Source organism: Epinephelus lanceolatus, chromosome 13 (genome assembly GCF_041903045.1).
Source record: "Epinephelus lanceolatus isolate andai-2023 chromosome 13, ASM4190304v1, whole genome shotgun sequence".
NCBI classification, from domain to species: domain Eukaryota; kingdom Metazoa; phylum Chordata; class Actinopteri; order Perciformes; family Serranidae; genus Epinephelus; species Epinephelus lanceolatus.
Window position 1 is genome coordinate 7,990,712 of NC_135746.1, and position 20,807 is coordinate 8,011,518.

The window sequence follows — 20,807 nt, forward strand, 5'->3', positions numbered from 1 at the left end:
ATTCTACATCTTATCTAAAGTTTGGCCAAAAATAAAACGTGCACGACAAGAGTGAAAAACCAAGGCTTTATTTCAACTTGAAAATACTGTCTTCAATCTTTCAGTTTTCAGACCTCAAAAGGGAAGTTTTTCAAATCTACTAATTCATTTATGGTGGAGGGAGGGAGGGTCGTGCATGTTCCACCAGTCACTCAGGGAGGCTCAAGGGAAAATATCTGTAGCTTTGAGGAGGGTAAAAAAAAGTCACACCTCAGCCACCCCCCTCCTGTGACAAGTACAGAACAGTCCCTCAGAGAAATACACTGGAATAAACAGTTTACCGAAACTTTACTGTAAAGAAAAGACTACAAAAAACACACGACGCAAGGGGAAAAAGACCAGGAGAGAAAATATTCTCGAGTCCAACACAAGAGTGCCTCAGAAGTCCACCCTCCCCTCAAGTTGAAGACCACCTCCAACCCCACCACAGAGCTGCAGCTGTCCGTACAGCATCTCCACCTTCACAGAGACTCCCGGGGCCCTGCAGACAAACTGAGCCCAACACTCTGCACCTGAGGATTATTCACCACACACCAGACTGGCCTGCTTAAAAACTGATGCAAACACTTGTTGTTGTGGACACCAAGAGGACTGTCGAGAAGTGAGTGCAGGATATTTGGAGCAGCGCTCAGCATGCAGGTGATAACATGCGCGCTGTTGACGCTCGTCACTCTGCCCATCAGCGGCGCGTCGGAGGCTGCTGACTCCTGCCCTGCTGTGTGCGAGTGCATGGAGTGGGAGACTCACACCATCTCCTGCCTTGACATTGATATTCTCCCCAGGTTTCCAGCAAGCACGGAGACACTGTAAGTAGGCGTCAAAACGCATCTGTAAAAGAGATTCTGCTGTGCTTTTTTGCTTCATGCGTTTTGAATGTAAAGTGCTCTTAACCCCGAGGAAAAATCATTATGATATCATGAATATTCCTTCAAAGTGTTCCCACAGGGACTCAGAGGCTGCCTGGGAAGTTAAGTAGTTACTCCTTTTTAAGGTCTTATTTTTACTCTATTATATGAAGCCTGTGACTAACAAGCTCTAAAGTTGGCAGTGTGACTTTTATGCTTGATTTGGTGTAAAATATATAAAGAAACACTAAAGTTGTAAATAATAATAATGTGTAAAGACTGTAATTAATTTATCTGCACCATGTTTTACTTATAAATAATATAATATGAAGCAGGTATGTAGCTGAAGAGGTTAAAAGACAACCTACATTTCCTAAATATAAAGTTAATTTCTCTTCAACTGCCTATTTTTTATTTATTTTATCTTATTTATAAGGACAATGCACATTAATTGACATTTCTGTGAATGTGCCAGTGTTAGCCAGCTGGCTAATTTTCAACTGCAGTTCTTTAACAAGATGTTATGATACCAGTGAAAGGATAAAATTCACAGGACAATTCACGCACATTTGTGGTTTTGCTCAGATTTAATTCACCTCTTACGTTGTCACTGAAAGTTTAACTGTAATACCTAACACGTTGATGGGAGGGTAGATGGATTGACAGACAGTGACAGAGAAAGAGAAGAAATCAGGAATGTGCAGAAAGTTGCATGTTCACACTGCAGAGAGAAACTGTGCAAAATACGAAAGATGATTTTCAGTGTCTGATTAAAACTCACTATATCAAATTTTCCATGTTACGTGGGTGACCGAGACATAACATGAACTAAGCCCCCATCTTCCCCAAGTCCCAAGCGGCCACATGAACCAACTGTGCAAACAATCTGATTTATCTGCAATTATATACCGACACACTAGTATATTACTAACAATTTAGAGAGAGCTGGAGCCAAAACAACCACCTAAAATACCTTTAATTTAACGACCAAATCTAACCTGAAGAAATAAAAGCAGCCAAAATACATTCACTGACCTCCCTCGCTAAATAGTTGAAAACAAAGTTAACAAAATCTCCTGCTGCCTCTGGAAGAACCAACCAGGACACAATCTTTAGGTGACAAACACACCTGCTCATTCAGCTTATATATATAAATGTACACTATATGTAGCGGAGTGGAATCACAATGCACCCACTCCCCTTTCCAAGAACAAAAAGTCTTTCCAGTAACATTTAAATGACTGTATAATATTACTGCCAGCTCAGGCTGCAAGCGATGATTACTTTCATTAGTTATGTTCTGTTGATTATTTTTTCAAATAATTTCAAAAGTCAGAAGATTGTGCTCCCCTGCATGATTTTAAGAGCTCGATATGGCTTCTCAAAGTTGCTTGTTTTGTCCTCCAAATGCCCCAAAATCCAAAATTTGCAGTGTGAAGGGAGGAAAAGCAATAAGTTGTTTTCAAGGCTTTATCGTCTTTCGCTCACACTGGTGACAAATCCAGCATAAAAAGCTTGTTAATGTGCTGTTGAGAAAACATTGTGTTGTTTATGAGACTTATTAGCAGTGGGCAAAAAAATAAAATAAAATAAATGGATCTAACTAATAGCAGATTTGTGTGCAATCTGTCGTCTTGTTATCCAAGACCCCTAAGACTCTGTCAAGAATCCAGAGAGCCGACATGATGTAATATGTCAGGGTCACCTCTGAAAAATGTAGCGGGGCTTTTACACTTCCTAAATTGCTTAAGTACAGGGCAAAAATTATGCAACAGAGAGCAACCAGTTTGCCATGGCCTTGAGTGATGGAAACACATGCCCTTCAGAGGGATGTGTGGAAACACAGAACGGGAAGACTCAGAGAGGCTATTTCCATTTAAATTAGCATTCTTGAGTGATACATCAGATGGTACTGTTACATCTTATTAACTGAACTTCTGCTGATGTTGTGAAAATAAATGGTCTCGTCCTAGAATTTAAAAAACAGTTGTCACTGTTTCTCTTGTGCAAAATTCCTGAAAAGCACTGATGTAGGGCGCAGCGATGATCATTTATCTAAAACTGCACGCTGTTATGATAATCATCATTCCTTTCCTACAGTTTATTGGAACATCCCTCTGTATTCCAATCCCAAATCCCCACTTTGCATCGCCTCCAACAGCACCCATCACATAACATTATCTCCCGATCACTGCCCCAATTCTCTTGACTACATGCCCCGATGTCCCCTACGATTTACTCACATTCCTGCCCAGCGTTTACCCAGAGCTCTCAAAGAGGATAGAGCTATGAATGCATGCCACCAAGCAGTGGATCGTCACCCCTCCTGATAAAAATATCTGCCAAATAAGCCCAAAATAGACGGTGTACTGACTGGGATGTTCTAGCAGATGAGGCGTGAGGGAGTATGATTTTGTTGTACAAACACTGAGTGACCCTCCTGCCCGGGGTCAGGAGGGCCAGGCTGAGACATACTAACGGTACATGTCCACAGGGCTGTGTTTGGACACAAGGGGTTGCACCACGTCCCATTATTGGAAGCTTGATGGGCGTGTCAATAAGTGGTCAGAATCAAAACCAGAACAACATGGCTGCCTGTTTGGAAACTTTCTCATTCTACAAAAATAGTTAACCGAAATGTTCTGATAAAAACATCTGAGGTAAGAAATAAGCCACGCAGCTGCTGAATCTATCTTCATTTTATATCAACAGTTAGTTTTAAAGTTTTTTGCAGAGTTGGAAAGTTGCGCTGGATGCCCCTGATTTGGATAAAGTAGCCTGCAAATGAGGAGCGGCCAACATGACGCGCCATCTCTCAAAACACGTAGCGCTGCACAACTGTGTACATACAATGAAAGGGAGGCGTGGAAATGATGGATCCTGTGTGCACGTAGCTTACAAAGATAGATGCTTGACTTTGTTTTGGCAGGGTACAAATGTAACTTGGTAATTTTGTTGTTCCCAGCGACTGTCTCAACCATAGACTGTTTATAAAGATGGATGACGCCTCTCTTCTTACTCCCACTGTGCAAAAATGAAGCTAAAAGATCCCAGATATAGCCGCTGCCATCTTGTGCTAGTGATGTAATTTGGAGCCAGAGTCTGTGGAGAAGGGATCTACTGATCTTGAGCACTCAAAAGCTGTCGATCATGACGTCACACCCCCTTTTTACACCATCAAAACTAACTAAAACTTATCAGAAAAACAATACTTTAACTTAAAGCAGTGTGATAAAACAACCTAAAATGACAGAACCATCTTTGGGAAGACTTTATTTGCTGTGTACTTTGAGTTTTTAGTTTGGTTCATGTCCCTTTCGCTAACATGGAAGGGGCGGGGTTTATGGGGTATACTGCAGCCAGTCACCGGGGGGTAATCCAGGTGTTTTGGCTTCACTTTTATGGAGCGGTCATGTCGTCCATCTTTATTATATGGTCATAGTGTTTGTTTTGTCCCTGGCCCCTGTTGAAACTTCAGGTTAAAATAATATGACAAAAAATCAACCATTTAGGAAGTATTACCTGCTTCTTGAGTAACATGACAAGATCAATACCATCTCCTATTTATGAAGCATGACACCGGTTAGCTTAGCTGACAACTATTTGCTGTTTAAAGATGTGGAATAATAGAGTGCAGCAGAAATGAATCTTAAGTCTGGCAATGAGTTAGCATTTCAGTGCTCCTGGTTCTCTTGTCCTGAAGTCAGTGGGTTTTTGAAATAAGGATGCTTCTTTTCAAGGATGCTTGAAACAAGGTTTGTGGTTAACTCAAGCTTAGGAGACTTTCATGTTTTGTTCTAAGTCATAGGACAATACATCAGTAAATACCCCACTGATACATTTTTAAGCTTTTACGATGACGACAATTGCTAACAAGTCGCTAAATGAGACTTGGCTATATAACCTCGCTGTGGTGGCAACGTACAGTCATGCAACCTTGGTGTCATTTGTTTATAGCCTAACATTAATTTTTTACATCTTGCAATTGCGTTTACACTGCGCAAATCATAAATATGGTGCTTTTATTTGTGGAGATTTTGCGTCATCATGTCGACTGTGCCAAACACAGCTTTACAGCCTGGTTGCTACGTTGAAGTTATGCTGCCGTGGTGTAGTTCATTAATTACGGAAGCATATTGCGTTCACTTGACAAATAAAAAAAAAAATCTGTTTTATTGAGTAATTTTTTCTGTTTTTCGGAGTAATTTTTTTATTTTTCTGTTTTTCATGGTAATTTTTTTACACTGGGAGATAAGGTGCCTGCGTTAAGTTGACAAACTAATGATAACGCCATCTATATGACTTAAAGACAAGAGTATCTCCCAGTGTCTCAAACCCACAACAAAGTAAAACTGGATTAAGCTAAACAAGCGGGTCATGTTTGCTTCCATTATATCGAGCTCTCAAGAAAGGAATGAAAGCTTCTGTTGTTCTATTGCTCTCTTAACTCAGAAAAAAATACTCAGAAAAACAAAAAAAAATAGCCCGAAAAACAAAAATAAAATACCACAAAAAAACAGAAAAAAATACTCAATAAAACAGATGTTTTTTATTTGCCAAGTGAATGCAATACGCTTCCAATATTAATAGCAAAACATTGGCTATTTACTCTTGGCGATTGCATGTATGCTTAAAAAATCATAAAAGTGGAGTTAATTTGTGAAGACTATCCTGCTGAAAAAAACATGTAAGTATAATAACTTTTGTTTGCCACAGAGCTTATTTTCTGCAATAACTAAAATCCAATGGAAAAATCCCACTGGATTTTTGATAAAGGAACCAGGGGGGCGCTAACTTCTGAGTTGGCCTGCTCTTTGTTGTGGTAGATTGTCTGACCACATGTGCGAGTTAGTGCATGTGAGGCTAGCCACTGACAGTGCTAACAGAGCAGCAGCAATGCTAACAAAGCTAACAGTGATAACTGGGGCAACACATTCTCACTCCGAACGCGTCACATATACCACCGGCTCGGTAATCACCGCCACCCTGCACTGTGCTCATACAACAGTTACTGCTGATATCTGGACGGTGGTGGTGCGGAAGCATACTGCCCACCCTCTGGTTCCCTCCCAGTGAGCCCAGTCTCACTGCAAAGTCTTTGAAATACGGCGCTTGGGCAGTGACTTACGGCGTTTGAAACCAACGAAAAAGGCGTCTTTACTTATACACTCATTTTGAAAATGCCACATTACGGGCAAGCATTGTTTGCACTAATTCTTTTATTAACATAATAGTTTAGTTAGAAATTCTTTTGTGGAGGAGAACGTGTAAAAGTTCTATTCACAAAACAATGTGAATGCAAAACAGACGTCTGTGCGTGTCTGTGTGTGAGTGTACATATGTGGATACTTAGAGTTTGGAGTCCTTTGAGAGTGTGTGTGTGTGTGTGTGTGTTGTGCAGGTTACTCCATGTGTCACTGGGAGTCAGAGAGGTGGAAAGGAAAGCACAGACGCTTAAAAGACTGCGTAGCGTGACTCCCGACTACGTCTGGACGATGCATTCAAATACAATATTTACCTTTTACAGCACATTTCTCAAACACCCGGTGAGCTCCATTTGAGAATAATTAGGAGGGGAAAAAAGACTTCAAGGGAAAGGGGGGGGAAAACACAGCAGTTCCAGTCTTTCAAAAACCTCAGAAATTTTGGATTGGGTTTTAAACGTGATAACTCGAGATACTCGTTGTCCCTCGACCTCTCGTCTAATAAAACCGACTGTAGAGTGAAGTCCTGATGCTGTTTCCTGAATGGTTACAGATGAGCACTGGGATTAATTGTAAAATAAGAAGTGGGACGTCGAACATGATGAGCTGTAGCTGAGATTGCTGGAAATACTGACAGTTTCCCAGCTATTAATTTGTACCGAAGGATCATGGGATGGAAATTTTCCTACTATTACTTCACATTCTGTAGTAATTACCCCAGATATTTATGAAAAAACAAATGTAATCTTTTATAAACCCCAGAATAAAACTAATTTGAAGGGAAAATCATTGTGCACAACCACCGCCATCAGAACAGAAAAAAATAAAATAAAAAGTAACTCTGTATTAAGGATCTTTATAGAGACAGAATTTCTACGCGGTAAGTGTTTACACTGAATCACTCTGGAGGTTGAAATGTGCAGCAGAATATGTAAGTGGCCCTCTCCACCAGTCACCACAGACCATTACACATCAAAATAAAACCGAGCCCATAGTAAACACAGCGACGCTGTCGGCCCAACGCAGACAATATTAGGAATTATGTGGCTTCTCCCCACTTCAAACTCAATTCCCAACCTGTTTGTTTTCTCAGGTTTCTATCCAAAATGACAAATTGGAGGAGTAATTTTCTCCTCAGGCCTCCGAGATGGGCTCATTGGTCTTCTCCATGCGCTCCTGAGAGAAAATGTGAGCTGGTTATTTGGGTTTCAGCGCGAAACAGTGCGGTTCTGACAGGGGTGTTTGGTGTCAGGGTCTGCTCTGTGTCCCTTTGTTTGTTTGAGTTTGTCAAAGCGTGTGCAGGGTGCTGTGCTCCCGTGTCTACTGACTGACCAACCCCCCCCCCCATGAGAGCGTGATTCAGACTCATGGGCCAGATCTCAGGCTCTGAATTAGTCTATTGTTCCCCTGATGAACCAAAGGTGCGTGAAGATGGTGGCTTTGGCTGAGTCTCTTATTCATACCTGTTTCCAAATGGATGCATGTGTTGTTACCAGCTGAGACAGGATGCAGTGGTACAAACTCTGGGTGTGCATCCCTCTGCAGGGTGGCCCTGACGTACAACATGACATCAACACATGTGGCTATCATCTTCATCTCTTTCTTCTACAAAGATGTTGTGATTTCTAAATGCACCACAACAAAATCTGCAGCGTGATCGCATGAAACAAAAAACACATTTTGACTGGAAATGCCAACAAGGTACTCTTAAAGTCAGACATGTTGGGAGATACATTTATCTGATTCTGTTGCATGCAGTTATACGAGATGATCAATACCACCCTCGTTTACCAACTAAATATGATGCCAAATGCTCAAGTGTTATCACTAATTGAATGGGTGTTATCAGTGGTTATCAGTGGTTCTCAGCCTCATAGGTACGGGTTAAAAGGTACCTGCTACACCTAGTAGGAGGTCCAGAAGGTCCTTATCCAACACAGTCTCACTCCGAAGTTGTTGAAATGCAGTGACTACCTGCATCAGACTCCAACAAAAAAAGCCGTCCTTTAACATGGGCATGATACGTGGCCCGTCACTGTTATAGTTTAACAGTGCCCAACGGCATCAGGGGGAACGAGGCGGGACAAGAACGAAGGTTAGGGTGGCAAAGTCTGAGTAGGGCTGGCAGGAAGGGTGGTTGATGGATCCAACAAACACCGACTTTCACCCGAGAGAGCGTTGTTCGTGTCCCATAAGACTATAAAGACAAACCCTGCTCTTTTTTCCTAAACCTTACCACTTGCTTTTGTTGTTGAAGGAAAAAAAGTAAATTCGCAGTGTTGTACCAACGTAGTGCTTTTATTTTGAAAGAGACTGTATGTGAGCAGTACATTTCTTGTGAAATAAGAGGTGTATTTTGAAAGAACACAATGCATGTAACAGGCAGAACTTGACACGGTGTCCCAGAACGTCAACAACCAATGCATCCAGGGTACCTTTCACGTCGTATCGTCCATGACTGAGCGTCGATATGAGATGAGGTCGGCTGTCAGGCAGTCCAGTCGCCAGAAGGAAATGTTGGTATTGTACATTTCTGCAAACCATGGACACGTCACATTTGCATGTTTCATATGTATCATATAAACATTTTTAAAGTGACTTAGTTCTGATTACATTTAAATGAGCTGACTTTTACCCCTTCTCCACCAAAATTGGTGCATGTACGCAAGTTTTTTAACACCGGAAAAAACCCTAAAAATAAGCTATAGACTCCTTTCCCATTGTCATTAGACCAGAGCTGCTTACATGGCTCAGCAGCAGATGTGTATTCCTTCAGCTGACACTGGGCAAAAGGCAGGGTACACCTTGAACAGGGCGTCAGACTATCACAACCATTTACGCTCACATTTACATCTACGGGCAATTTAGAGTCACCGGTTAACCTGCATGTCTTTGAACTGTGGGAGGAAGCTGGAGTACCTGGAGGAAACCCGCACTGACACAGGGAAAACATGCAAACTCCACACAGAGGGGCTCCCCCACCCTGGGTTCAAACCAGGAACCCTCTTGCTGTGAGGCAACAATGCTAACCACTGCACCACTGTGCCACTCACAAAGGACAAGTATTTTTGAAATTCTTAGATTTTTGAAATCTTGAACAATTTCCTCTCCTTTTATGCAAAAACTTGCAGCAAGCTAAAATGTTTGACATGTGGGTAAAATGTAGGAATATGGATTGGATCCCTTAACCCTTGGTTTTACAGCGTAACTGTAACATTGGGTACTAATTTATCCTGAGCAATGTTGAGGTCAGTTTTAGTCTGTTCCTCCCACACTTAAGTCCTAACCTTACATTCTGAAACATTGTCCTAAACAGACCCAGACATTGTTTGATTTGGCTGCCAGCTCAGGTCCAGGCAGATCTAAGTCTTTGTTTTCTTTCCATGGTCCTAGAATAAGGGGTCTGTTTCACCATGTGCTTCAAAGAAACCTTTCATCTGATTCTGAATGTTATCAGTGCCGAGCCTTTATCTGCCTTTGTCTTTTAGATCTTGTCTTGTCTGGAGTTATTGTACACTTGTAAAAACAATTCTGAATATGAAATTTACTTCTGATAACAGAATCATGTTCACTACAAAGAGAATCTTGAGTATTGTCAAGTTAAATGTCAATATGTGCAATGAGTATACTCAGAAAATGTCCAGGTGCAAGGTTTTAGCCTCGTCCATTCAATGTTTGATATTTTAGGATATATGTTTGTTTTTTCACTTTTACTTTAAATATGAAGGCACAGCCAGGAGATGGTTAGCTTAGCATATGGTCTTAGAAAGGTATGGTCTTTATATGACTTTACATGGTCTTTCCACCACAAACGAACCGCAACAGAGTTCGTTTGTAACCTCACCGAGACCACCTCTTCAAGAAGGTCTCAGTCTGGTTGTTTTGGCGCACACCCGAGAGCGATTGCTGTGTTCACACCTGCCCAAACGAACCACACTGTGTTCACACTGAGTTCAACTGAACCGAACAAAACAGGGCAGGTGTGAAAGCACCCTAAGGGTACTGGTATTGGTACTTGTATCATATTTTTTTACACAGCCCCTATACAGATGTGAGAGTGGTCTTCTTGTTTAAATCTTGGCAAGAAAGTGAATAAATATTTCCTAAAATATCTACTACTTCCTTTAAAAATGTTGAAGAGCCATGAGAAGATACAGAGAGTCAAATGTGTTTGTGTCAACTAACATCTCCTTCTTTATTTTTCAACCAGATTGCTTTTAGAGACACGCCTGACATCCGTGCCAGCGGACGCCTTCACCAACATGGTCAACATCTCAAGGATGTGAGTGGTAATTTATTCAGTGGGATTATTCCGCTCAAGGCTCAAACACTTCTCATTAACTGCTATTCAAACATAAACACTCCACAGTTGCTCTCATCCACCTGTTTGCCTTTCAACTGCTTCAAAAGTGAGAATCTCTCCCAGTCCCAAACTCCCCACCCCTTTCCTTTCTGTCTCCTACCCAAGCAGCTGATACGCTCTCTGTTTAGTATCACCGCTGGCTCCTAATCACAGCTGGAAGCGCTAATGCTTTCCATCAATAGGAATGTTGGTCCTTCGACCGCAGCAGGGCTTGGACACCAGCTCGGTATTCCAGCAGAGCGTTTTAGGTGTGTGGTGATTCGAGACTCCCAGTAGAGGTGAAGTCTCTGTGTAGAGGTAAAATATACACTTGAGCCTTGATCCCCAGCCGCCGAGTCCGACATCAGTCTGCGTCCAAGTCATGCTTGAATGGAGACGGAGGTGGATGAGAGGTTTACTGTAAGCCTCAAAGTGCTCACAGCCAGTGTTTCCACTGATTCTGTTTCACTGTCCACATAAAATGATAGAAAACCAACAAAATGTCAGATTCTTCAACTCCCTTTTAGTTTGTGAACACTGAGATGTATTTTATTAAGCCCCTATTATAACTATATCTCAAGGCAATTGAATCAAACGTTTTATAACGTATTATAACTATAGTAAATTTTATGTTTCCGTGCCGACGATAGCTGTGACCAGAGGCACTATGTTTTCAGCTTATCGGTCTCATTCTCATTAAATGCAATATTTCAAATTTCTTCAGACTTTACACAACCGTCCACTTGGATTCAGTGATAAACAGAATTTTAGTGGTCAAAGGTCAAGGTCACTTTGACCTTACGTCCATCTCATTCTCAAAAACGCAATACTGTATTTTGAGAACACCTGGAGGTAATTTTTCTCTGGCACAAATATCCATATAATATCCACTTAAAAATGACTGATTAAATTTTGGTTATCAAAGGTCAAGGTCACCATGACCTTGTCTGTCCCATTCTCATTAACATGATATTTTAAGCGCACCTTGAGGAAGTATCTTTAAATTTGGCACAAACAGCCTCAACAATGAACTGATTTCATCTTGGTAGTCAAACATCTTAAGGTCACTATGACTATACATCCATCTCATTCTCGTGAATGCATTATTTCTAAAACGCCTTGAGAGAACTTTAACAAAAATGTCCACTTGGACTTGAACTGATTGAACTTTGGTTCTCACAGTTCAAAGGTCAAGGTCACTTTGATCTGGTGTCCATCTCATTCTCAAAAACACAGTATTGCCTTTAGCGAATTTCTTCAAATGTCCACTTGGACTCAGCAGTAAACTGCTTAGATTTTTGTGGCCAAAGGTCAAGGTCAATGTGAAATTGTGTCCATCTCACTCTCATAAATGCAATATCTCAAGAACGTCCTGAAGGACCTTCCTCAAATTTGGCACGTCCACTAGGACTCAACAATGAACTGCTTACATTTTTGTGGTTAAAGGTCAAGGTCACTGTGATCTTGCATCTGTCTCTTTGTCAAAAACAAAATATCTCAAGAATGCCTTGATGTAATTTCTTCAAATTTGGCCCAAATGTCCACTTGGAATCAACAATGACTTGATTAGATTTTGGTGTTTAAAAGTCAAAGTCACTGTGACCTTGCGTGTCTCACTTTCGTGAACGCAATATCTCAAGACTGCCTTAAGGGAATTTCCTCAAGATTGGCACAAATGTTTACAGTGACATAAGGATAAGAATATGGTGGTCAAAGTGTCAAAAGTCAAGATCACTTTGACCTCACAAAACACGTTTTTGTGCGTAACGCAAGAATTCATATGCTATTTATAACAAATTTTCACATAATTAACTAATTGGATAAAATGATGAAGTGATCATTTTTTTTTATCTAAAGGTCAAAAGTCAACTTCCATTATTTGCCATAATTCGGGAACAGAAGGGGAGACATTTGGTCAGATACTGAATTAGTGACTCTAATCTTAGGTGTCTACGGGTTGAAGATGTGTCCATGTTTTCACAGACATGGGTGTATACTGTAACTACAACTTGACTGGTTCACAGAGGTATACAAATGTAAGGCAGTAATTCTAGTTTCTAGTCATTTCTGAGGTTTATCGAGTGCTAAGTTGGTTTATTTAAAGAGCATACTTGTTACCAAGTAATAACAAATGGGAGCAGAGTGACTGATGACTGGGTAATGTATATGTGGGGCGCATACCTGTAAAATTACCCATGACTTTGGAGGCTTTAGGCGAGGAGGGGTGATAAATTCAGGAAAGAGTTGCAGGCTTTAGGGCCGGTTTTAGAGCCACACACTCAGACTCATTTATAAAAACACATCTTATATTTCGCCTGGTATACAGTACCTTCATTCTTAAGGTAGACAGTTTTAAAAACAGGTAATTATTTTGATATTACAAAGACAATTTGTCCTCTAGATTTGATGTAAGCTCTGTGTGTTTCTTTCAGATATATATCGGTGGATATGACGCTGCAGAGGTTGGAGAGGCACTCGTTCCACAGCCTGAGGAAAATCACCCACATGTGAGTAACTAAAGGAAAATGGCACGCTCTTTATCGATCCTTATTGATTAAGCTGCTCTATTTGCTCTCTGGAGAGAAAAATGCTTAATTTTCAACCTTGCCGGCAGCAAATGGAAGCAAGGAAGAAACACATTAGGAGCTTATTTTCTCCCCCGCACACCACTTTCTGCTCCTCATCAGACACACTCGCAATTCAAGAAATTGTTGTGGGAACATGTAAATTAGATGAGAAACAATTCAATTCAATGAAGTAAGTTGTTATCTGGAGCATTACTACCAAGCCCGGTCTAAACAGAATAAGCACGTTAGAGCACAAAGGCCCAACAACAGCCAGCATTTGGCTTCTCTCCTCGTCTTCTTCATGCTCCAGCTCTCGTTGAAGCAGCTCAGGGGAAAAAGTCTAGCAAGGTGCACTCTATTCTCAATTATAGGATAGAGATTTATGGCTCAGTCTCCGGGTGGACCACACACTTTCCAGCAGAACACCTCCTAGCACTTCATATATTACTACAAGACTTCCTGCCTATGTGAATGATTTGTTCCAAGTTACAGCATCTTTGTAACGCAGCTGTTTGTGAGTTCGTCTCCACTCAATTCCTGTATGCAACGTGGGCATGTGTAGCCGTGTGAGACAGTAACTCATGATTAACAGCTACAGGAATTAATTTGACACAGCTTGGTGCATGTGCGTGTATCATTTGGCTGTCACTTTTAACTTAATTATCCTGCCTTTTAGTCTTTCCTTATTAGCTGCTGAATTCCAGACATCTAAATGCAGACAGAAACAATAATTCAAACCGCTCGCTGAGGGCTGTATCAGTGTTCTGGGGGTGTGTTTTGGATCTCCGGGGTCTATTTGCCACTGATTGGTGTGGTGTGGTGCCATACATCAGATAATGGCATCTCTCTCAGGTTTCCTTCAGGGTCAGACACAAATTAATGCTCTGCTTCCTGTTGGCTGCTCCAGGCCGACAGCAGCTGTGGATCTGAGACTGCAGTCGGAGGAGCTGAGAATTCAGAGGGGGCTGGGTGAAGTTTTTATCCTGCCACCATCACATGAACCACCGATGTCAAGAATTCTTGTTTTTTACTGGGAATATATATAAACAGATAAATCCATTGGCAAATAATATGGTGTTTCTTCATTCTTGGTCAGTTCTGTGAGAAAAAAAACCTTAGACTGTACAAAAGAAGTAGACGTAGCCACTGTGACATCACCCACTGGTTTGAGGAATACCGTTTTGAAGCCTCAAGTTTGGCATTATGCCATTGCCATGTTGCTTTTTGGTGCAAGAAGTGACCCAAGTTTCTCAGCTCAGACTCAGTCAACTCAGAGATCGGGATTAGGCTCAGAGTTTGTTGAGCCTGCTGTCTGAAATAGGGCCCACAAGAAAATGTTGGTATGGTGTGTTTCTACAAACCACAAATATGATATATTTGCATGTTTCATATGGATCATATCAACATTTGTAAAGTGACGTGGTATATGAGCTGACTTAGTTATCTGGAGATGGAGGGCATGGTGGATGGTGTGACACCTACACGAGACGCCTGCCAAGCTGCAGACCATCGTTCGAGACCAACAAACAAAAATAACGCTAGGCTAGTTCACATTACACGATTTTCATCCCGATTTTGCGTCGCGGAGACTATCGCAATCTTTTGAGTGTTCATACCTGGCGACGTGTGTTTCTGTCATCGGGAGTCTCGCCAACTGTGTTACGACCTGTGTGTACACACCATAAGATTTCTCCACAGAGCCCTCCCGACAGAGCCCCAGATAACGCTGACATCACCAAACTACGTTTTTTAACTTGGAGACGACACATCGTAAAGGCATGAATAATCTTCCCAGTGTTGAATCAGATCTGCCTCCAGGGCCTGGGTCCAAACACAATGCGCTCCCCGTGATCCTGCGGATGCCGTCATTGTTGTTGTTGCTTGCCGGCTTGTCAGTGTTGCCAGATCTTGGGAGAGAAACAAGCAACCAGGGCTATGGAAACAAGCCCAAAAGAAGCGACTGGACCTGGCAACCCTGCGGCTTGTCCTCCTCACATCTCTTCCGTCCTCCTGTGAGTCACAGACGAGGGGGCGACTTGCTCATAGGCTTGTTCGCACGAGGACTCGCCGTGGCAGACTATCTACCGACTCACCTCCGACCCATGGTGGCTCTCAAGATCCTCTGCGACGTCAAAATGACGGTGAAAATCGTGTAATGTGAACTAGCCTTAACCCTAACCACACATTAACCACAACGTTGTTGAAAAATAAGAAATGTTAAGTTTCAATGCATCCACTACTTTGCAACGTCATGAGTGTGGCTGTGTCCAGCTCTGCACTGCTGTCTCACATTTAGCTGAAATGAAACAAATGCTAATAACTTTGGTTCATAACATAAACAGTATCATAGTGTGTTTTGCTTTCATTTAAGGCATGTAGTGTTTCGACGCAGGTGGGACAAACAGTGGAGCGTTGCTGTGCATTAAAACTGTGCGAGTAAAAATACCAGCTGACGTAAAACAAAGGATAGAATTTGGCTCCATATAGCTCAATATAGACAATCCCGATCAGTAAAAAAATTCCTTTATTGGCCCCTGATACCAATCTTTGAGATCTTATTGGGACATCCCTAATTTTTACATGAACTTTTACATGAAGTTGCCCTGGTTACCCTTGGTTCCCTCTTGCATTTTCCCATTACATTTTGGATTACTGCGGAAAATAAACTCTGTGGCAAACAAACATTTATGATACTTACATTTTGTCCAGCAAAATACTCACAAATTAAAAACCTCTTTTATGATTCTTTAAGTGTAAATGCAATTGCAAAAAGTAAAAAGCAAACATAACACTATAAACAAACTACATCACAGCGGCATGACTTAATGTCACCACCACAGGGAGACTGCAAAGAAATCACTTTTAGCTACTTGTTAGCATCCCAGCACCTTTTTTAAGATACATAAAAGCTTCAAAATTCAGAGGTGGGGTATTTACTGACGTATTTTATGTTGTAGAACAAAACATGGAAGTCCCCTGAGCTTGTGTGAACCACTAGCTATGTTTCCATCCAAAAGTGATTAGAATCATTGGGAAATGCGCATTAAAAGAAATACGAATCCTGTGTGTTTCCATTAAATGTACGGACTTTGGTGGAAACTACGAACTTGTGCGAGTTTTCCGCAGGACCGGAAACATAACAAGTCTCGCATTCTTCTTCTTCTACGTTTTCTGGCGGTTGGCAGCCAGCTTGTAAATGCATTACCGCCTTCCCGACCCGGAGTGTGGATATCACCATGGAGAGAGGTGCGCTACATCAGACTTAATTCGAACATAACTGTTTCCATCCCCCGTTTTGCGAATCAACATTTTTTCGAATCAACCGAAACCCGGCTAAAGCGAGCATATTTTAGTTTGTGCGAATCAGGGGATTTTAATTCGAATTTTGGCGTTTCCATCATAATTTTCCGATGCGATACTTCTAGATGCGCATCTAAACAGGCTGATGGAAACATGGCTACAGACCTTATTTCAGGCATCCAACCAAAAACCCTCTGACTTCAAGACACAGGAATCAGGAGTGGCAATGCTAACTCATTTACAGCAACACTCTATGTAATGGTCATATAATGAAGATCTTAAAATAATTGATTCTTTTTCTTTTTTTGCATTTGAACAACCTCTTTAAAGTTTTCTTTGCTACGTATCCCCATATGACATTTCTTATGATATCTTACGAAAATGTAAATTAAACGGTTTGTATATCTAATGACTCAGCGCCCTACAAATGAAGTTACTTACTTAACGTAAAGATATCTCAGTTCATTTTATGGAAAATAAAATTATGTTGGTTAGGTTTAGGAAAAGAGACATGGTGAAAATGTACCATAAAATAACTTAAAGTTCATTGGTTTCACACGGTTCCAAACACCAGTCTCCGAGAGGAAATTCCTATGTCCTGTGACTTCATACTTTTTTACTCCCGTCAGCACATTGGTCACGTAATAGCAGTATTTGGAGAATAAACACTAATTACTGGCTCATAATTACGTTGGTTATTGTGGTTATTTGTGCTGTGTTACTTTTTGTAGGTATATGTACGAACAGTGCATGAGAACAGCCTGTTTTGTGCAGGACAGGCTTTTTTCCTGTGTGATAATGGTGCCGTTTAACTTGGCCACACAAACCTGATTCTGCTTTTTAGTGAGGCTGAACTCAAACCGTTTCAGACTGCTTAGTTAAAGCGATCAGCCAAAGTCACCACGGCTGAGGAGAGACCACCCACCGCCCACAGAAACACAAACTTTATCAACAGAAAATCCAAGCAAAAGCAATGAGTTGACAACGAGCACTGGGTGACTGAGTTCAAAGAGTTGTGACAAAGATTCAAACTCTTCACCTTGTCTTTTTGGCTCATCTGCTGCCACTCAGGAGTTTTACAGCCTGCCTGACAAAATATGTAATGGTTATATTGGCTGATTGAACAGCCCTCAGATATACAGCAGCACTGGGAAGATGAACCTCTCCCAGTCCGTGACTTCCATTGACCTGACCACGTCTGTCTGCTGGGCCGAGTGTGGTTTGCCAGGTGTGTGAAGGAGGGCCAGGACGGAGCATCACATGGCCTCAGACAGCAGAGAGAGGTGTTCGGTCCAGCCCAGGGTGGACCAGAGTAAACACACTAATGAAACACTAATTGGACTCAACTTCGGCCCTGGCTGTCTGCACCAAGTTTCCCTCCTCCTGCACACTGGCATGTAACCTGTCCTGTTCTGTCAGCAACTTTTAAAGACCTCGCAGTGTGTGTTTCTAAACGTGTGTCTGAATCCTTTCACAGTGGCCACCACACACACTTCTGTCATTTGTTTTTCATCTTCAATAAATGGTTTTCTTTTCTTTCAGAGAGATTCGTAATGCAAAAACTCTGACCTACGTCGACCCAGAAGCCTTTAAAAATCTCCCAAACCTAAAATACCTGTGAGTATTTTTCATGCACGAACAGTTTTTATCATTGAATTCCACATATTGACAACATTATGGCGATCCAAAAAGATGGAGTGTCTATATTTAAAATGCTTCTGTCTGGTAATAATTTAGACATCGTGATCTATTCATAGCATCGTGTGTACCAGTTTGGGCAAGAATGAGTCACGCTTCACTTGAGTTTAAAGAGGTGGTACAGGTTGGCTCCAGAAAAGTGGCTGCAAAACCTTTAAGAAGAATTCCACATAGTTGGCCTGATCACCTAAAAGTCCTTTATGTCCCATTATGTGTCACTAATAAATACGCTGTGAAATTAACAGGCTGGTTATTATTAAATGATGTCATCCACTAAACTCAGATCTTTAGATCTACTTCTGCACTACACCGTTTGACGCGCCCCCACTGGGGATTAATAATGAGAAAATCATATACTGTTATTTTTTAAAGGAGCTTATGTGGTCTGTGTTGTGTCTGCTGTATGTCCTGACTGTTTGTATCCTCTTGTTATTCAGGGGGATTTTCAACACTGGCCTTTCTTCCTTCCCCGACCTGAGCAACATCCACTCTAGTGACATAAACTTCATGCTGTGAGTTGCCGGAACTTTTAAATTTAAGCACAAAGCTCGATACATATCATATCAATGTATATGAGCTGTTTTTGCTATCAAGAGATGGAGGGGTTGGTTAATGGCTGCCAAGCTGCAGACCAACAAACAACAAAAGCGGTTGTTTTTTAGTGAGTCATTGTTGTGTTTCCAGCGGCTTTCTTGCCATCAAACAGGTTTTCTGTCACTGTATTTCCAGTGGAGATAGTGCCACAAAAGGGTTGATTTTTATGGAGACAGCAATGCGTTCCCTGTCGGGATAGTGTCCCGAAAAGCGATTGTTATTTCCCGAGACATCACTGAGTTTCCTGCCAACACAGGCCCATTCAGTGTGACGCACTGTTCATACAAACAAAAAGGACATTCCTAGCTTTGAGTATGGAGCAAGGAAAATTCACACAGTTATAAAATGACCAAATTATGGTTTAGTTTTTGCATAACAATGTTTAGGCATTGAAATAATCAGTTCCATACTTTATTACACAGTTGGGGCTATTAAAAATAAACCTGATGTCCCCATATGCAGACATAATTCTGTTCATAATGCTTAGTTTTTTAACTTATCAGATCCTACTGAGCCGGGTTGGGGGAGAGTTACTGAGTTCAAGTATCTCGATGTTTTGTTCATGAGTGAGGGTAGAACAAAGCATGAGATGGTTCGGTGGTTTGGTGCGGCTTCTGCAGTGACCCAGGTGCTGTGATGGACCATCGTGGTGAAGAGGGAGCTGAGCCAGAAGGCGAAGCTTTCGATCATCTATGTCCCAACCCTCACCTATGAGCTCTGGGTAGTGACTGAAAGAATTAGAGCGCGGATATAAGCGACCGAAATGAGTTTCCTCTGAAGGGCGTCTGGGCTCAGCCTTAGAGATAAGGCTCATTTCCACCGCAGGAATTTCGGGGTAATTTTATGGGGCCGGGGCTGTTGGTGTGTGTCTCCACCGCAGGAACCACCCCCGAAGGACAGAGTTCCAGAACTTTTACAGGGGCTGAACAAGTCCCTGCCTCGGAGTAGGTACTCAGAACAGCCCCGAAAAACTCCTGGCTGGGGCTTGGGGTTTACTTGGTGCTGATTGGATATACTCAAGGCGGGATGTGACGTCAACAGAAAGCAACAAAATAGCCGGCATTTTTAAAACTCAGCAGACGAGGGTTAGCTCGTTCATAGCTTCTAACGCCATGTAAACGAAGAGACACGCCAGAAACCCAGCAACCACCTCAGCTCCTTCCATGTTGATAATCGTCTTTCTTATGTCTGCTTTCTTATTCTTACTTCTGCTTCTTCTTCTTTGTTGTTGTTCTTCTTTGTTTGTTTCTTTGCCACATCACCCCGGTTAAAATGGTCGCGCAACGATTACGTCACATCCAGAGCCCGGTAACTTTACAGGAACCTTCCTTCTACTCCGCTGCACAGTGGAGACACGGCGGTTGAGAGGGCCGAGCAAGAAGACGTTCCTGTAAAGTTCCTGCCCCCCAAATAATACCAGGAACTTCCTCAGTAGAAACGGGCCTATAGGGTGAGGAGCTCAGACATCTGGAGGGAGCTTGGAGTAGAGCCGCGTCTCCTCCACGTCGAAAGGGGCCAGTTGAGGTGGTTCAGCATCTGATCAGGATCCTCCTGGGCGTCTCCTGCAGGAGGTGTTTTGGGCACGTCCCACTGGTAGGAGGCCCTGGGGCAGACCCAGAACACACTAGAGGGATTATATATCTCATCTGGCCTGGGAACACCTTGGGGTCCTCCAGGAGGAGCTGGAAGGCGTTGCTGGGGAGAGGGACGTCTGGGGTGTTTTGCTCGACCTGCTGCCCCATGACCCGGCCTTGGATAAGCGGATGAAAATGGATGGAGATCCTACAGACCCCTAAGCTCGGGGCTCAGGAGGATAACATATAGTCACATATTCAAAGCTTCATTTGACAAAACCTCTACAGAAGCTTCAAATGTTCAACATGTGGTACAGCTCTACTGTTTAATGACAGATGGACTTTCCCACATTCTTCAGAATTTTTACAGTGACACAAGAAATAAAGAATGAAATCGCCTCGCACATGTTTATCCTCTCTTGTATTGAATGTAAGGAAGAGAAGCAAGAAACAACAGTTTGTCTTTGGGGCACAACATTGTAGGGATTATGGGAAATGTGGTCTCAATTTTGAGAAATGCTAAGAATGCTAACAACACCGTTTCCCTTTATACATGTGACTGTGTGTTATTGGTATACAAAATGTTCCATTAGCAGAGTTTGTACTTTCTATGTGTGTGTGTCAAGCATCTGTCTTTCCATCTA

The 20,807-nt window shown here is 42.0% G+C and overlaps 1 protein-coding gene across 1 annotated transcript in view; it reads left to right on the top strand.

Annotated features, from left to right (window-relative positions):
- The first annotated feature begins 523 nt into the window (after positions 1 to 523).
- Positions 524 to 20,807, top strand: part of tshr (thyroid stimulating hormone receptor) — a 32,302-nt gene continuing 12,018 nt past the window's right edge. Inside the window, exons 1-5 of the mRNA XM_033648067.2 lie at positions 524 to 845; positions 10,299 to 10,370; positions 12,863 to 12,937; positions 17,840 to 17,914; positions 18,433 to 18,507. Of these exons, the coding sequence (XP_033503958.2) occupies positions 673 to 845; positions 10,299 to 10,370; positions 12,863 to 12,937; positions 17,840 to 17,914; positions 18,433 to 18,507 (470 nt within the window). The 5' untranslated portion in view covers positions 524 to 672. The remainder of the gene's footprint in view (positions 846 to 10,298; positions 10,371 to 12,862; positions 12,938 to 17,839; positions 17,915 to 18,432; positions 18,508 to 20,807) is intronic.